The following is a 19,728-nucleotide window of genomic DNA, read 5'->3' on the forward strand; positions in this document are numbered from 1 at the left end:
TGCTCTCACTCACATGCCAACACTAAGGCAAGCTACACCATCAGCAGATCAGCTCCTCAGGTACTCATCCATGTTAGATGCACTGCATGATGAGTTTTCAAGGCGATTTCAAGACTACAAAATAGTTGAGAGTGAGATGAACATGGTTTCTTCTCCCTTCACTTGTAGTGTTGATGGTGCATGTAGTGATGTTCAGATGGAACTTATTGATCTGCAGTATTTTGGCAGAGCACTTTAAGTTAGTCTCACTGCTTCAGTTTTACTCTTCACTAAAAGAAGAGAACTTTCCCTTTCCACACATGAGGCGACATGCTCAAAAGATCCTTGCACTTTTTGGATCTACATAATTATGTGAGCTAACATTTTCATTGATGAAGTTTAAAAAAATCAAGATATTGGTCTTCCATTACAGATGACCCCCTTGCAGCTGTCCTGCGCATAGCTGTAGACATAGAACCAGATTTCAATGCACTTGTTGAAGCACAGGAGAGATTAGACTTTTCTCATTGAAAATTTAACTGAACTACAAAAGTTATTCAAATAATTTTGTGCTAATGTTGATAAGCTGTTCATCTTTACAATAATACTTTCTTGTTCATGGTGGAGAAATTCACGTTATAAAATAGTCCCACTTTCATTTGTGAAGAGATTAAAATAATTAAAATTATAAGCCATATTGCTAAGGTGAACCAAGATATTATTTTGGATAGGCAGGAGGAAAGGGAAGAGGGAAGGAGTGTGGAACTTGGATTACATGAAGGATTGAGCTGGGTGTCCGCAAAAAGTGAAACTGGATGTTGAATTTCTAGAAAATATTGCTGATAGGAAGAATGTAAATAATAAAAAGTAGGGGTCCCAGGACAAAGCCCTGGGACACGCTGGTCGTGAAAGGGGATTGATAAGAACAAAGGGAGTTAAGTTGAACGAATTGAAGTTAAGAGAAAAAATAAGTGCTATACACATATATAAGATTTTTGTAATGTAATCAAAGACATACTAGTTTTACTAGTTTCACTAGTGCTAATTATTACTAGAGTAATAACTACTGGCTCCATTGCAATACTCTTGAGCTTGAAATAATACTTTTTGCATAATGTCAACATATTCTTACAAAACCAGGAGTTTTGAGAATCTTGATTTTGCACGAATACTTCATTTCTGAAAGCAGCTGTTTAAAACATGAGTGTGTTTTCTAACCTTTATTTCATCCAGTAGTTTGAGACAGGATGCGTACTTTGACTCGTAGAACTTGAAGATGATATCACGGATCTGAGGTTCTAATTCTAGAAAAAGCTTAAAGGAGCTGGTGACAGAAAAAAATACAAATTTTCATCAAATTCATCAGGATGTTTTTAGATAAACACCAATAACAGCCTACCTGCTAGAGATGACATTACGTTGAAGTTCCTGTCGATCAAAACTGGCCAAAGCACACAAGCCTCCATATACAGCTACGTTACTGGGTGACAAGAGCTGAAATACAATGTAAAACAGAAGCATTTTATTAAACAGATGCTTATTCAGCTGTAACTAATTGAGCAACTTTAGTGGCTCATCTTGGTCATTTAGTTAAAGCTCATTATTTTACTACATGCTTTTTGAAAAGAACTGCACACTATAGAACCAGTGTAGCGTTTCATAATGCTACACTAGTTGGAAAATACTCATTCTCCAACACTTATTTGTGAATCAAAATCTCTTTTCCATTTAAATCCCCAGGATTTAAAGCCCTGGGATTTGGTTTACCCAGGTAAATGAAAGCTGGTGGCTTTTAAAGGGTAACTCACCCCCAAATCAACTAATAAACTGCTAACATGGTTGTCTTATAGCATTGTCTACATAACCCGGTCATTATTTCATAAATTAGTGCATATTTGTTGAAATCCTGCATTTGTGTCCAATATCGTCATTGCGACGTCCTCCTTGGGTTAAACGTGGTCTTGAATTGAATTTCGAATCCGTATTGCTATACCAACCACATACACAGTCATACTTAATTTTTTTTAACAAATATTTTTATTAGAATTTTCTGCTATATAGACATACAAAAAAAGAACATGAAAAGATAAATTAATTAATCAATTAACAATGCCGTCCCTCCCCTCACCCCATGAATAATAATAATAAAGAAGAAAAACACACTAAACCCCAGGGCTCACTATCTATACAAATAGAAAGGAAAAATTAAGTTTACATGTCACAATGTTCAACAAAATATAGGAAGGGGGACCAAATATCATTAAAGTCTTCAAGTTTTCCTTTTGTTATACAAGTCAGTTTTTCCATTGCCAGGTTGTAGCTTAGTAGTTTGAGCCATTCATTTATAAGAGCAACCAAATGTTTAGCCTGCAAAAGGCAAAAACTCACAAGCTTCTGCCTCTTTAAAGGTACTTTAAGTCCATCCAGAAAAATGTGCAGTAGGCAAAGTTTACTGCCCATTAAAAACATCCTGTTCAATCAAACGAGAGGTGAACATAATAACCTCCTTCCAGAAAGTTTGAAGTTCTATACATTGCCATATACAATGGAAAATAGTACCCTTATCTGTATTACATTTAACACACACATCAGGAATATTTGAATTGAAATGGTGAAGTTTTATAGGAGTGATATATGTCCTAAACAACCACTTGTATTGTAATAGTCTAAACCTTGTGTTGATAGTTTGCGTTTGTGCCAGTAAACATAAGTTATTCCATTCATCTTCAGAGATATCAGTTTGCAAATATTTTTTCCATGCTTGTAAATATGGGAAACTATTTTCTTTCAAAGCTAAAAGTAAGCTATTATAAAATTTGGAAAATAGACCCCCACTCTGATTGTGGTGAGTGGCTATATTTTCTATGCTAGAGAGTGGAGGTTTAGCAGTAGATTTCAGTGATGCATAAACAAAGCTTCTAATCTGTAAATACTAAAAAAAATGCTTCCGAGGCACACTATACTTATTTGCCAGTTGTTCAAAGGATGTCAAAACTCCTTCGCTATAAAGGTCCCCTATTTTATTTAAGCCTTTATCCAACCATATTCTAAACCCTCTGTCTGCCATTCCTGGTTTGAATCTATTATTTCCCCAAATAGGTTATAGGCATGAGAGCTCGGATACCTCATCCAAAACCGAATGTGAGTGGTGCCAAACTGATATTGTGTTTTTGAGAAAAGGATTTTTTGTGTTTTTTAATAGATATTTAAATTCTGCTGAGTAAAGATAGGATGTTCTCTATTTGTACCCACAAGTGTATGTCACCAGTGCAAAAATAACAAGTGGCAGCACACAGCTGTGCTGCACAATAGTACAGCTTAATGTTTGGCACTAAGCCCACCTCATTCATAGGGCAGATAAAGAGAGAGTCGCAGTCTGGGGCGTTTATTGTTCCATATAAATTTGGTAAAGGCTTTATCCATCGAAGAAAAGAAGGAAGCTGGAATGTGTAAGGGGATAGACTGAAAAAGGTATAAGAACTTCGGGAGAATGGACATTTTAATGACATTAATACGGCCTATCCTTGAAATTGGCATCTCATTCCATCTATCTACGGAATCTAATATTTTCTGCACTAATTGATCATAGTTTATAGAGACTATTTTCTCTAAATCTGGGTTAATCTTAATTCCTAGGTAGGTAAATCAAATTGTGTTTGTATTGGAGGGTTATTTCTGTTAAGCAGTAATAAGGAGCTTTTCTTTTGGTTAATTTTGTAACCTGAGAATTCACCAAATTACTTGAGAATTTTATCAACAGCCTGAATAGAATCTTTCAGATTAGCTAAAAACAGAACAATATCATCTGCAAAAAGAGACAACCGGTGTTCCACATCTCCAATTTGAATGCCGGTGATTTCAGGGGATTTTCGTATTGCCATGGCAAGCGGCTCGATGGCAAACACGAAAAGGAGGGGGACAGGGGGCATCCCTGTCGCGTTGATCTACAGAGGCCAATACATGTTGAAACTTGACCGTTTGTTGCAATTTTAGCTACTGGCTCAGTATATAGTAGTTGAATCCATTTTAAATATTTTTCTACTAGGCCGAATCTCTTAAGGGTATCAAAGAGACAAGTCCATTCGATCCTGTCAAAAGCTTTCTCAGCATCTAATGATAGAAAGGCATGGTCCATAGCAGACTGTTTTGCATATAATATATTTAGCGATCGGTGGGTATTGTGAAAGGCTTGGCGCTCAATTATAAATTAATTTTGGTTATTTGAGATTAAGTTAGGAATATGAGTTTCAATCCTTTGAGCCAAAGCTTTTCATAGAATTTTTGTGTCACAGGACATTAAAGAAATGGGCCTATATGAACCCCTTTTTTGTTGGGGGTTTACCTAGCTTTTACAAGAGAGAAATAGTTGCCAAGCGTAATGGTGGAGGCAGGATGCCTTTTTCATACGATTCACTGAATGCTTTAAGTAGATGGGGCAATTGAACTTGTAAAGTTCAATTGGAAGGCCATCGGGGCCAGGTGCTTTGCCCGAATTCATGCGGCTTAAGGCCATTTTAAGTTCTTCAATACTCAGCTTTTCATCAAAATTATTCTTACTCTCTTCTGACAGAGTTGGAAATTGAAGTTGGCCCAGAAACTGTTTCTGTTTATTTGTGCTGTCTAGGTATTAGGATGTATATAAGTTTTCATAATATTTTGCAAATGCATCATTTATACTTTTTGGATCTACCAGATTTTCACCATTATTTAATTTGATTGAATTTATGGCCCGATTTGTCTGTAACTTTTTAAGCCTCCAAGCTAAGAGTTTACCTGCCTTCTCACCCTGATCGTAATATGATAGTTTTAACCACAGTAAATTAGTTGCTATTTTGTTGGTAGTGAGCTCATTATATTCCGATTTTAGTAAAAGAAGTCTTCTATATTTGTCAGCGTCACTAGAATGATATAGTTGTTCTTGTGTTCAATATTTTTTAGTTTATTCAAATGTAGTCTTGATTTATGGCTAGTATAGCTCATTATTTCCTCCCTAATATAGGCTTTAAAGGCTTCCCATTTTATTGATGAACTGGTTTGGGTTGTGTCAGGGTGCTGTGTTTGCTCTGGTTCTGGGTCTGTTCCCACAGGTGGTGTTCCACGGACGCTCTTCACTTCCTGCACTCTGGTCAATCCATCTGTCTACTACCGCCTGTGGAGGTTGCCTCGGGTTCCTCCCCAGTTTCCATCAGCCGCCCTCCAGTCACCACCCACACACCAGAGTAGACACTAGCTCCCTCGGCACTTACTCTTCCCAGTTCATTGTTCTCCGACTAAGGGTAAGCTGCGCACTATCTGGCTCCATCTCTGGTTATGACACATGACTCATTATTCCCTCTTCCCTTGCAGTGAACCCCGCCCAGACGTTCAGGCCTCGATCCCGGTGTCTAGCAGTCTCCGTCTTGTTTTGCTTCCTGCTCCTTTAATAAACATCTTAAACTGTGTGTTGGCTTCCCGAACTATTCCTGCATGTGGACTAGATCCTTAAAAAACATGACAGGTTGTATTAAGATTGAAATGCTCAGTTATTTTCTCTTCAAGAAATTCCTCAAACTCCTGGGACTTAAACTATTCAGTTTGAAAACGAAATGGGGTTGAAGACCGGCAATAATTTGGTAATTTATTGATAAAATAACTGGGGCATGATCAGAGAGTACAGTCATACTTCATTTTTAACTAAATGATTTGATTCTTGGCAACTGACCTTGTAAACTGTGCAACTCCTAATCTCTGCACTGTTAGAATTTTAAGAACCACCTCACCTCTGGACAGTCGCAGTGGTCGAATGACGCCTGAAGAAAGCACTTAGCAGCTGGTTTGTATTTTCTGGAGGCCAATTCAGCCAGTCCTTAAAGAAAATAACAAAAAGAAGATAATGAACTCTACTTTAAATAAGCAAGTAGAATAGAAAATTGGCCTTAAATCTGACACCCAAATAAAGCACACAGCACAGTTAAAAAGTTTGAATTTACTTTCCAAGTAACTTGTGATCTGCTAAGGAATTATGATGTTAGAAAATAACTTCCCAGTGGGAGGGCTCCAAGAGTTATTCCAGGAATCAGGGGTCAATGTGTTTGAAAACAAAGAAATAGTGGACTTTTCTATAGCTCAAAATAAGATTTTAGCTCCATGTATACATGCATTATGTGTAGATGTTTGGCAACCATGATATAAATAAATATATTTCAATTAAGAATATTCAACTATACATTTTAATACCTGCAGAACACTTTAATTTGGTTAGGACTGCTTGATTCTGGCTGTCTCGCTCCCCTCTTTGCTACAAAAAAGAAAGTAGACCATTAAATAAGGGCATTTGGAATAGGCAGGAACTTTTAAAGTGAACTGATAATATGTTGGAAAAAAACTGCTTTGCAAAGATTTAGCTTCTGTCAAAGAAACATGTACAGCATAATGCATAAAAATATTTGACTCACAAAATCTTAGTACGTTTGTCCCATGTTAACTGCCAAATTAAAACACATCATAGTACCAGCGATAATGAAATAGCCGTCTAAAGAATGTTGCTTACCTCTGCAATTTCCGGTGTGGATTCTGCCTTGTTCACATAGCTCAGCACATGCGACCAGTTTTGGAGGTAAACACTTACCTGGCAAAAAAAAACAAAACAAAAAAAACAAGATTTTACTTTGTGATATTAAATTAGGTGAATCAAGCTAAAATGTATCAAGTTTACATAAAATAGATTGTTTCTTAAAAATCACACTGCCTTGAGAAAAAGCCCTCAAAATCTGAAAGTATCTTTGAAATCGATGAACATCCACACACATATACATACAGTGCTGCTTGAAAGTTTGTGAACTAGTGGAGTAGTTTGTATATATATCTATCTATCTATCTATCTATCTATCTATCTATCTATCTATCTATATATATATATATATATATATATATATATATATATATATATATATATATATATATATATATCCATGTCTGTATTTCACTCAGTGGTAGACAGTTCAAATCACATGCAGTTCACTTAGGCGGCTGGAGAGGGCAGTATATCACCAGCTCAAGGGTACCCCATCACATGACTGCATCAGTAATCATAGCCGAAAGGAGATAACACAGTGAGAGCCAAGTTTTATAAATCACACTTTCTTTAACGCAAAATTAACTTTCAGCGTGATTTAAGGCAAGTATGTGGCTGTGTAAAGTTGAAATATCTGCTTGAATTATCAAAATATGGCTTAAGTTACTCAGAAGGATTTCTTTGCATTGTTATCCCTGTTCTTGATGTGCTACACCCAGTCGTCAGTTGAGCGGGGGAATCAAGCTCCGTCAGCTGCAGAGTTTGGGTGCCTCTGGGGGAGACTGTTTTTAATTTACCCAAGTTGAACACAATTAACTCAGTTAGATGATATAATGGTTAATGTTCATCTTATTTTAGTGTGTCGTTTATCACTCAGATTAATTGTTTAGTTAATGTGAAGATACATTACGGGATAGTTTTATTTAACTTTAATGTCCAACTAGATTAATGGAAAGTATATTTGGAAATTAACAATTCGGTCTTCTTTCTTTAATGTTTATACTGGGAATATTACCTAATAAAAGAGAACAAGCCTGACTGCAAACATCATAATCCTTGTAAACAAAGCATTGTTAAAAGCTTGAAGGTCAAAAGATTTTTGACATTTTAACAGTAACAAATATATTTTGATAGAATATTAAATACAAATTACGAGTTAAATTTAAAATTAGGATTGGACGATAAATCGAATAATTCAAATGTACCATTTATTAAGATAAAAGGAGCAAGTAATATTGACACCTTGTGTCGCACATCTGAACAACACAGACACAACGCCTTGCTTTCAACGATGTGAAACTCACAAAATTTTTTATTTACACAGTATAGGTGTATGATGTATTCTGTTCCATTTCTCTTACTGGCTTCCATGTTTGCAGGCTGCTGCTCATTTGCCAAGATAAAATACCAAATGCTGGGCTCTGTTTTGGGAACACCGGGGAACTGTCATATGATTGGCTCCCTTGGGAACTTTCATATGATTGGCTCAGGAACCAGGAAGTAAACATGAACACGCTGTGCCCAGGAGTTCCGCACCGTACCTCTAGGTTTGAAAGGAGAAAAATGTGACTAAGACATTGTTGATCAAGAGAACCGATTGTTTAAAAAGAACGATGCTTCCATCACGGGTGAAAAGAGAGAATGATTTTGGTTCATTTTGCAGTAAATTTCTCACTCATTGCTCCTTTAAATATTTTGGAAAATCTGGATTTTATTTTGTAAATGCACTCATTGGACTTCCATGAAGAGAATAGCATGCAATGCTGAATATATGTTTAGGAAAACATATTGTCAAAACATTGAAAAGAGGAAATTTGTTTTAACATAAGACGAGACACTTTAATTTATTAATTTACTTTTTTCAAGTTACTTTAAGGTTACACAAGTGAAGTGGCGACTGCTGTTAGCTCATTGTGTAATATCACAAGCACTTCGTTATATTTTCATTGTTTACAATGGCTGGACCTGTGATCTTGTTCACAAGCATGTTTTCCAGCTTGTAGTTGCACTTTGAATTCAGGTCAACTCCCAGACGAAATGCTTGAAATAAAATCAAGTTTTTAAAATAACTTCTTTAATTTCTTTTTGAGAAATGAAAAGGAAGAAAAGCAAAAGAATTAATCAGATTTGGTAAAATAAAATCGGAGATTAAGCCATATCATCCAGCCCAATTAAAATTAATATTTTCTGATTTTTAATTTATAAAAAGGTAATAAATAAAGGATAGTGGCAACACAACGGAATAAAGGGACATTCATAGGAGTTTAGACTACAATTAGTGAGAGAAAATATATTTACAAGCAACTACAGTGTAATTTTTAATAATGCGATAATGGAGGTTATATAATAGTGATTAGAGGACTAATCAGAAAAATAATCAATAGGTTAGTCGACTATTAAAATAATCGTTATTTGCAGACCTATTGTCTACAATGTTAATGCAGCAGTACTGAATTACAATCCCATTCTGCTATACCTTAATGACATTCAGACACATGTTAATAACATGTTTAGCGCTGGTGCAGTAATCTCTGGCACGGGAGTAGCATTTTAGGGCATTGCTGAGGTCACCACAGTCCAGATAGTGATCCCCCAAATCATCGTGGCCTCTTCTAAATTGTGAAAAGGAAAGAAACAAAAGCATAAGTAATGGACATCACATGACAAAAAAACTAACTCCAGTGTAAATTAAGCGGTGGTTATTTAATCTCCTTTGAGGATAAACATAATTTACATTTTGAACAAAGAAAAGAACAAATTTGAATGTCGTGAAAAGGTCAATTTTTTTGCAATTTATTCCAGAAAGTAAAAGTAATGCAGCCTTAAAGGGAGCAGACTGTCCTGTGTTGTATTTTGACCCAGTCCCAAGCCCGGAGGTTTGCGTCAAGAAGGGCATCTGGCAATAAACCTTTGACAAATTTTCCACGCAAGTCATTCTTTATACCAGATCAACCAGGCCCAGGTTAACAACGACTACCTGCCATGACCACTTCGGGTGCTCGTGACAGACAGAGTGCCGGTGGAAACTGGGCTACTGTTGGTCAACAAAGAAGGAGAGGAGGAAGATGTATTGGTAGGCAAAGGCAGTCTGGCCAGCCATATTTAGGCCATATGTATTCAATACACAGCTTGTCAGTCTGGCCAGACTTAAGACTCTCTGGTCTTAAACTTGACAGATCAATCACAGCACAAGAGGTGAGAGTTTACAATGTGTTACTCTTTACCCATAATGAAGCAGAGCTTTTCTGTAACCATAACAGTCAGGATGGTGGCTGCAACTGAAAGATGTTTTGATTATGCCCATTACTCTGTCCTGAATGAGCTGGATATATCTTTAAGAACTGAAAGATTGGCTGCTCTGGCAGCAAGAAAAAAGTGTGTTTGGAGTTTGCATCATAACCGTTGTTATCTGATTGGTTCTAACCCATTTCCGCTGACAGTGTTAGTCCCGCCTTTAAAATCCAGCTCTACTGGCGGCTTGTCAGACAGGTATGCTGTGTTTAAGGCATAAATCAATCTGGCTGGCCGGGCTAAGGTAGAGAGAAAAGAGTCAGGCAAGAGTCTGATGAGAATAAGGACTTTGAATGTTGGGACGATAGGACAAGCTAGAGAGTTGGCTGACATCATGGAAAGGAGGAAGGTGGACATAGTAAAGGAATTAAAGCAAAACCAATCAATTTGATTAAAGGATTTTTCTAGGATATAGCCCATATAACGCGGGGGCCATGGATACCATGCCACATTGTGTACCACATTTGCGTATTGTGCAAAGTCAACTTGAACCAAATGTCAGTTTCAAAATATGCAGACAATTCCAGTATCTCTCCCATCTTTCAGCTTAAGAGCCTTGGCGTCATCCTGGTTAGCCCTCTCCAGCCTCTCTCCACATCCATAAAATACCCAGGTTAACTTACTTACATCTTTGCAGCATCAAGCCAGTCCTTCCTTCACACTTTTGCCAAACTGGTTCACAGTCCGCTCATCTCTCGACTTCCCATTTTCAACTCCCTTCCTTCCCTGTCCCACAGAAAACCCTCCATAAACTGCAACTAGTACAAAAGACAGCAGCTTGCATAATTACATAACACCTATACATTAACTCCACTGGCTCCCTGTCACATTCAATATAAATCATCCTATGAACATACAAGGCCAACTACAACCATGTCCTTTTGTAAATTTCTGACGTTCATATCTATCCAAGTGAACACAAGTTGTTATGTGACAAATCTAGAATTGCACCACTCAGGGTGGCAGCACATTGAGGTAGCTCTGTAACTTTGATTGAGATTTTTTCTTTTTATTCACAACTTCATTCCTGCTTTTCTTGGAAACAATTGCTTTTTCTTGGACAACCATTTATTTTTGTATTTGATGCTGTGCAGCAGGACTTTTATATATTTTGCTCTTTTGTTATGATGCATAACCTTAGCAACATGGTGGTTTACAACAGGGAGCAGCTGATTAACATCGCAAAACAAGAAATAACATGACAACTGAAGCCAAAAATCCCACAGGAGTTGAAAAGGAGGAGTCATGGCTGCAGAGCAGGAGCATAGAGGAGAGAGAAAAGGAGGAAGTTCAAACCATCTCTTCTGCTTCCACCAGTTTGTCTTCAACCAAATCAGGAGATGCTGCTGTTCCCTCCCCCTCCCACTTTTCTGTTTCTAGAAGTCAGGTGAAAAGGCAGCTGGAGAGACTGAACCGGAACAAGGCTGCAGGTCCAGATGGTGTCATCCCCAGAGTCCTGAAGGTCTGTGCAGAGCAGCTCTGTGGGATTCTGCGGTACCTCTTTAATCTAAGCATGACCCAAGAGAAGGTACCGCTGTTGTGGAAGTCTTCCAGTCTGGTTCTGGTACCAAAGAAAACTAACCCATCCATCATCCACGAAGACGACTGACCCATTGCCCTGACATTCCACATCATGAAGATCCTGGAGAGACTCCTGTCGGCCCACCAGTGTAAGCAAACCACCACATATCAGGACTCCCAACAGTTTGCTTATCGCCATAGAGTTGAAGACACCATCATAATTATCTCTGGGATTATTAAAGTATTTCTGATCTGATTTACCTGCTTCAACAAACCCACTGACATCTGGACAAAGCAGGCAGCACTGTGAGGATCGTGTTATTTGATTTCTCCAGTGCATTTAACACAATTCAGCCTGATTTGCTTTGTTAGAAATTTCAGAAGACTCAGGTCGAGGCCTCAGCAATCGCCTGGATCATAGACTACCTCACAAACAGACCACGGTTTGAGAGACTGAAAGACTGTGTCTAATCAGGTGGTCAGCAGCACAGGAGCACCACAGGGGACTGTACTCTCACCATTCCTTTTTGATCTTTACACTTCAGATATGGACAAGAAACTGAGTAGAGAGAGCTGGTGGACTGCTTGGTGGCATGGTGTGAAAGCAATCATCCAGCATCTTGAATGTAAACAAAAAGGATATGACTGTAGATTTCAGGAGAAAAAGGATTAGATCAAACCCAATTTCCACCATGGGAGAAGAAGTGGAGGTGGTTGAGGAATATAAATACACCTGTGTTCATCTTGACAACAGACTGGACCGGAGAATCAACTGCGAAGCCATCTACAAGAATGGACAGAGCAGACTGTACATTTTAAGGAAGCTAAGATCCTTCAAGGTTTACAACAAGATGCTGCATGTCTTCTATAAGCCTGTTTTTGAGAGTGTCATCTCCTCTGCTATAATCTGTTGGGGCAGCAGCATCAGAGCCAGGCTCCTAAAAAGGCTAAAAAACATGAAAAAGTAGGCTTCTGTTCTGGGGACAATTATTGACCCCCTGGAGACGATGATGCATGGATTTAGCATAAAATCAAGAGAATTATGGACAATCCTGAACATCCTTTCCATGATATTGTCATTGCAAAACAGTCTCTTCAGTCAAAGGCTTCTTCAGATTGTTTGTAAAACGGACCGCTACAGGAGATCATTCCTGCCCACAATCATCACCTGCTATAATACTTTCTTGACCAAATTAGCTACATCAATATTTAATTTCCTTTTGGATAAATAAAGTATTTTTTAGTTGAATTGAATAAAAACACATGCACGATTTCTGGTTACACACACAGTCGGCCATGGATACAGGTGCCTCCGTTCTGTAGCTGTTTCATATAGGGTGACCAGCTCTCAAATGACTAAATGTGGGACAATAGAATGCTTGTGAAGGACAATGTGGGACACAAACACTATGATGAGGTCATACATTTTAACACAAATTGCACATTACAATAATCATCTCAAATAAGCAAGCCCAAAAAATTTACAAGCGACTTAAAAAAAACAAAAAAAAAAAACAAGTGGACTTGGCAAAAGTGCCAAAAATCATTTCACATGATGACCGTCGCTATTACCAGTAGCTTGGTACCGAATACATTGAGGACATGTTTACATTTATGATACCCCACGGCTTCTGTAGTAATTATTAAGCGCTTAACAGCGAGGTTGTTTGTAATTCATTTAGTGCACGACTAGATAGTGCCCCCCAGTGTCAAAATCTTACACAATAGGACTCAATCTGATTAAGGACTCTTTACCCAAAGCGGAAGCGTGTCAGCCGTCGCCTAGATAAGTAGTGTCCGAATAGTGCAGTCAGTAAGAAATGAGATAGGAAAAGGATCCTGTAAGCTTCCTCCCGTAGCTAGTTTTGCCTAGGAACCCTGCAGCGTCCATTACCGGTGCGGTCCCACAATCCTAGTCATGACATGACGTACAGCCCCTCTCACAGAAATCAATGAAAATGTCCGGAAAGAAGAGAGCACGCACGTTGTAGTTGATTTTCGGAAGGCTGTAGGCCCGGATTGGACACACATCATTCGTGTGCATTTCCATCACGTAATGACGTCAGAGTTAAAGGCTGTCCAAATTTGGCACAACTGTCCCAAGATCCTTTTCTCCCCAGTGTTCTTCCCCTTTCCTCCCTGGTGTTCCTACTGTTGAACCTGTGAAAGGTCAAGAAACAGGAGCCAGGAACGGGAGCTAGAAGCCATTATTAAGGGTATTCTGATGGAGCCTCGGGCTTTAGAGAGCAAAGTACTGCCAAAACTGAGTGGTGACGGGGGAGCATTCTGTAGTCAAAGGTCTTGCTCAGGGACCCAGAGTGACATACCGAGTTTCGAACTGCCAACCTTTAGGGCCTCTCCAGGACACCTGGCTCTCTAACCACAAGGCCATCACCAAGGTAGTAGTTGCTAAGTGTGCTGCCAGACAGCACAGGATGGAAGTGTGTAAAATGACTGATAGCGAGACAGAAGAAGAGGAAAAAGGCAGAGCAGAGGAATAGGGGTGGAAGCTGAAAAAGGAAATTGTGAGTTTAAGTGTAATAGGAAGATGTAAGGAGTACTTTGAAGAGTAAATCAATGAGGAAAATGAGAGAACAAAGCGCAAAAGAAGTGACCACTGTGGATCAGGAAGTGACGAACAATAAAGGAAAGCATTGAAAACGATGAGTGGAAAGTCAGACGGTCCTGGTGATGTACATGTAGAGGTACGGAACTAAGAAAAAAAACCAGCAGAGTTTTTTACTAGGCAGTTCAATAAGATCTTAGAGAGCAAGAACATGCCCGAGGAATGGAGAAGTGTGTACCAATACCAATTTTCAAGAACAAGGGAGATGTGCAGATTTGTGGCAACTACAGGGGAATAAAGTTGATGAGTCATGCAATGAAGTTATGGTAACGAGTAGTGGAAGCTAGACTGAGGTCAGAAGTGAACATCTATGATTAGTAGTATGGTTTCATGCCAATAAAAGCATCAAGAATCAAAAGTCTTTATTGTCATCATGTAACCATAATACAATTTTGGTAAGACACTAGCTTGGAATTCACATAACACACAGACACAAATCAAGACATAATGCTGAAGCTGAATATATCAACAGCACCTCCTGTGAAGCTAAAAGCATGCAAATAGTCCTTGGATTCTGTAAAAAAAAAATTGTCTGAATGGAGTGTGAATCGGGACGTGCAGCCAGACACGGCGGAAAAAACGCGGACAGTCAGCTGACTGTAAGGTGATGACGCGGTCTGCTCATGCGCTCTTTATCAGATAAACGGGCCAGAAAAAAAAAAAAAAAAAAACAGGCCGAGACCTACTCAGGAACTGGTCTGCAGTTAGCACGGTCCGGTTATGTTTAGTGCGGTCCAGTTCAGTCTGCTGACCGTTTACACACAAGAGTTATCTCGGTTACAGAGCTCGGACTGGTCTCTGCTCGGTTAAAAAAAGTGTAGTGTAAATGGGCCTTATGTTGTTGTAGATCTAGAGAAAGCATAAGACAGGGTGCCGAGAGAGTAGCCGTAGTATTGTTTGAGAAAGTCTGGCTTACCATAAAAGTATGAGCTGTAAGGATTGGTGATGGAAGTGGAGGGCAGACGACACCTTTAGAGTTTTATGAGTATAATTTTTCCTCTGTGAACGAGTAGGACAGTATCATGGACTTTTGATCACAGCAAAATCATTTTTACATAGGCTATATGCGCCAAGCAGCCTGTCAGCTGGTCTCTGCTGCTTCCGACAAGTCCAAGCAGAATTTACTGCCAAGCAGAATTTATTTACATAATACTAATGAACTGACTTTCTTGCCTAAAAACATCTTAAAAAAACTTTTTTGCGACAAATTAAGGTTTCAAGGGTCCCGTTATGGGGCCGATCAGGTAGTGACACAGTGTAGCGTAATGCTCCAAATATCTATTGAGCGGAGTTGTTGCTTACGAAAGTCATACTTACACATTTTAAAACTCATTTTTGAGTGCATTGTACCACATAAAAGTCAGTAAGCACAACGGAAATCATATATAAAGTGCACCGGATTATAAGGCGCACTGTAAATTTTTCAGAAAATTTAAGGATTTTAGGTGTGCTTTAAAGTGCAAAAAATACATAAGTAAATTTATGTATCCGTTTCACTTTCTGAAATTGGTGACAAAAAATATAAATAAAATAAATTAATTAATTTAAAAAAAATCTAGTTTTTCACGACATTCAAATTTTTTGAGCTGTACATTCTGTTTAGGGCTGTTCTAATATTTTTTTTCTGACGTAATAGTAGATTGTTGTAGTTAGCCGGTTGTCTTTGAATTTATATAGTGTATTTACCTATAAATACAGTAGTGTACTTATGTTATAAAGTCAGTGCCCATTCCCTGTTACCTCCACATAGGTATTTAGATTATGTGATAGAACATTAAAAGAGCCCCATCAATAATAGCAATGCTCACCTGATGCTCTCTTTGATTGAGTTGCCTTTATAGTTCTTTAGATCTGTATCCAGCTTCTCCAGTTTGAGCAGAGCCTTTTTTCTTGTAGATTCTGCCCAGGCTGAGTCCAATGGAGGTACAACTCCTCCATCAGGAACAGTGTCCGGCACGCCCTGAACATCCCTAAAGTTAGAAAAAGGGAAGAGATATTACTTTTATTGAGTTCTCACAAATGTTATCTTTTCCTAATCTGCACTTAATTTTGATAGTGTTTTAATTGGTTTTCTGTACAGCACTTGATTTATTTTCTGTGAAATGTGCTTAAAGAAGCAATAGGTAAGAAATGTACTGTAAAATCAGTCAAAAAGCATTTCTCACCCAGGATGGAAGTTAACATTCCCTATAAACAGTCGGTCCTCTCCATTAACAAAGTCTTAGTAAAGTTTTTCTCCTTTCACTAGGACATAAGTGCACCTAGGAGGTGCATTCATTACTTGCATTTTACCCTGTTTTATGGCTGTTGTCCTTTTTTTCCTGTGCTAATTGCAAATCTATTCATGTCCAGGTTTTGCACTCAGCAGCTGAGGGAGGTTCCACTAAAGCCCTGGGTTATTCTTGATGCAAGTGGAAAGGTTGATTCTGCCCATTGCACTTCCATGGCTGGAGTGGCTAAATTCTGCTCACATATTGCAACAGTGCTATTTAAGATTGAGGCAGCTGTGAAGCAGGTTCGGTCCTAGCCTGTTTGGCGTCCTGTGCAAACAACCCCACCCTCCCACACACACAGACAAACACCATCTCCACAGACATCATAGAAAAATTAAAGACACTTGAAATATTACTATAAACAAACGCGTCAAGACACAAACACACATTAATACTGTTCAAGTTAAAAGTATAAAATACAAATAAATATAGAAATAAAAAAATAAATATTCAATTAAATTAAAAAAAATACAATTTCTAAATGGTACCAATACAAAAACATTTGTGGAAATATTTGTATAATGGCACTTTGATAAAGAAATCTCACTGCACAACTGAAGGAACGTCTGAACTTTATTTCTAGAACAATTTAGAGATTAATGAAGATAAATTGCACAACTGGTGTAAAGTCCAATCTGTCTTCAAATAAGTGGCTACTAACTACACTATTGTGTTTTAAACAAGAAATGCAGATTAAACTGTACAAAAGTATAAATGTTGGTTGAAATGTAGAGGCTTCAAAATGAACAGTATTAACAGAAAGGTAAGAAAGACTGTTGTCTCCTCTCGCCCAATGGCTCAAACCTGAGGAAGATCCCCACTAAACCCGTGTAAAATGACAGCTAATACTGTTATTATAGGCCTATTTTAAGGGTTTATTGAAAAAACAGACTTAAAAACTGTTTCTTTTTTGAAGCTGTAAAGTAATTAGTCTCACTGTAATCAGACACTTACATACATTCTCACCTTTACACACACACACGATCACTCGTGAGAGAAACAAGCCACTTGACCCATGAAAACAAGCCCAAAACAAGCCCAACAAGCAAACCACCATACTGCAATACAAAGGTTGCTTTTGATCATAACAAATGCATGTATTTAGCTGGTACTTATACACACTGAGACCTTTCCTGAATAAAATATTTGTACAGGAAGATGGGAGGGGGGGGGGGGGGTTGATATTAGCCCCTCTTATTGCTCTTGTTGCGCAGTGCAATAACCAGTTAAGGCTTTAAAGGCCCATTCATACCCTACGTTTGGCCAACACGTCCGTATTTCTGTCCGTACGTTCTATCCATTGACTCCTTCATACCTCCGTCCGTTGAGGTGCGCAATAACCAATATTTCCTCTAGGTGGCAGTGCTGGCCGCCAATGATTCGTCACTGTCCAAGACGTGATTTTGTTGTATTTGCTCCGTAAGTAAACTTTTTGTTTGTCCCTGTGCCCCGGACACGACACATCATATGTGTGGGTAGTTGCGGACAAGCTCCGCAAGTCGTTCCTCGAATCCCGCCATTGTTTAAAGCCCAGAATCCTAACCTTCTTCGTGATTTTGTTGACATTTTGTACTACAAACTCAATAGCGCCCCCACCGTTTCCGGTAGTATTGCTACGTATTGATCCGTTTCGTCCGTAATCGTAAGCTCCCAATTTTCGTGTCAAAATACGGACGAAATCGACGGTTAGAACGTATGAAACACTCCACACGTATCCGTATCCGTCTTTTACGTGAGGTATGAATGGGCCTTAAGATGGGTTCTGCCGGAAAAAAACAAAGCCCAAAAAAGCAACTTCACAATAAAAAAAACCCTCAAAAGTTGCTTATAATAAGCGGACTATGCAATACTGAAGCTCACATGAACATCCCTCATGCACTGTATGTGTTCATTCCACTGAGAAAAAGCCAAATAAACGTAGCCTACTACAGATGCTGCAGTCGCTGCTGTCAGGTCTGCATATTCAACTGTTGGCTCATTACCACAGAGGAAATGTAGCGCATATTTAGGTATCTTTGCTCAGATTCCACAGTAAAGTGCTCTTGGTTACAAGCTTGTATCCAAAACTGGCATTTCTCTGAAATTCTTTGGGGTTTTGAAAATTCAATGAAAAAAAACTCCCTCTATACAATCATGCCACGAGTCACTCAACCACATACAAGTAAACTATCCAATCTGGCCATGGTGAACGTGCTTTGGCACTGAACCAGCGTAGGGTCCTCCCATCTCCCACTCCCTTCTCTTACTAGACAACCATGGCAGAAAGCTACATGCATTGCTGCAGGCAGAAGGTGCCAAATACCCACAGGTAGAGTAGTGCATTAGGCGCTATGAACATCGTCAGTCTGGGGGAGGATCTCATGCTGCCCTAGATGAGAAGCCGCCTTGGGTGGCTGCCCATGTCCCCATATCAGAATCCACATTTTGTAGTGAACTGCCTAAGTGGAATAACAGCTTAAATTTGGGGCTCAACAGTTCAATTCAATTCAATTCAGACCTAGGCCTGTCATGATAACACATTTTTCTAGACGATAAACCTTTCAAAAAATTATTGCAATAAATAATATTGTCATTTAGAGACCTTTTTCAAGTAATACAATACTGCAAGCAGGGACGTGCAGAGGGGGGGAGTGGGGGTGGGGGTTGAGCAGCTGCCCCTTTGCCCCTTGATGCCCAAAGTGCCCTTTTGTCTGTGTTTTTTTTTCTCTCTTTTTTATGTGTGTGTATGTGCGTTTGTGTGTGTGTGCATGTCCAAAATAATAATAATTTAGATCTACCGTGCCACGGTAACCGTGGCCGGTTACATGATCCACATAACGTGCCTCACTCTTCCCTTCTTCTCCTCTCGCAGCGGCTGCTGCTGTCGCTGTCTGACTGCCTGCCCCTTTAAATCGGCAGCACAAGTGACTGTGCTCTGTGCATTTTTTTTTAAACTCCACTCTCATTGATTGTAGTGCCTTAAATTTCGCCCTCTTTCTGATTTCTGGTGCGTGTGTGCGTGCCTGTTTGCTTGGAGCGCAAGATTTAAATTTCGATTCATACTGGGATACTGCCGTTACCACAATTAATACTTAACAAAACTAGTCCCAGTTAAGAAACTAAATATTATCTGCACTAAAATAGGTGAAAGCTTCTGAGTGCAGTTCTGTAAAGAAGCAGGAGAGACTGTTTGGATTTGTGGAACTTGAGAAATGTAAGTAACCAACGTTAGCTTCTCAAAATAGCATCTAATTCTGAAGTATAATGCATTTATCATCAAAAACCTAATCTCTTATAAAACTAAATATTCTGTACCAGGCAGGAGTTCTGAAGACTACTGGAAAGATGAAAAAGCAAAGACTGTAGGATATTAAAAATTCAGATTCTTAGTCACAGCCGTCTGAAAAAGAAAAGGTGAGGGTTTCCTTTTTACCATATTTCGTTGTTATTGTTCCTTTCATTGATTGTTGACCATTTGAGGCAATTCAGGCAGGCATAAATAGCAG

The 19,728-nt window shown here is 38.8% G+C and overlaps 1 protein-coding gene across 1 annotated transcript in view; it reads right to left on the reverse strand.

The window, feature by feature from the left end:
- Positions 1 to 19,728, reverse strand: part of gps1 (G protein pathway suppressor 1) — a 69,734-nt gene that overhangs the window by 13,400 nt on the left and 36,606 nt on the right. The window contains exons 4-10 of the mRNA XM_012856952.3: positions 15,779 to 15,940; positions 9,009 to 9,144; positions 6,509 to 6,586; positions 6,196 to 6,256; positions 5,739 to 5,824; positions 1,379 to 1,473; positions 1,198 to 1,303 (exon numbers count right to left, since the gene is read on the reverse strand). Of these exons, the coding sequence (XP_012712406.3) occupies positions 1,198 to 1,303; positions 1,379 to 1,473; positions 5,739 to 5,824; positions 6,196 to 6,256; positions 6,509 to 6,586; positions 9,009 to 9,144; positions 15,779 to 15,940 (724 nt within the window). The remainder of the gene's footprint in view (positions 1 to 1,197; positions 1,304 to 1,378; positions 1,474 to 5,738; positions 5,825 to 6,195; positions 6,257 to 6,508; positions 6,587 to 9,008; positions 9,145 to 15,778; positions 15,941 to 19,728) is intronic.

The sequence above is a fragment of the Fundulus heteroclitus genome, unplaced genomic scaffold, assembly GCF_011125445.2.
Source record: "Fundulus heteroclitus isolate FHET01 unplaced genomic scaffold, MU-UCD_Fhet_4.1 scaffold_139, whole genome shotgun sequence".
Lineage (NCBI taxonomy): Eukaryota > Metazoa > Chordata > Actinopteri > Cyprinodontiformes > Fundulidae > Fundulus > Fundulus heteroclitus.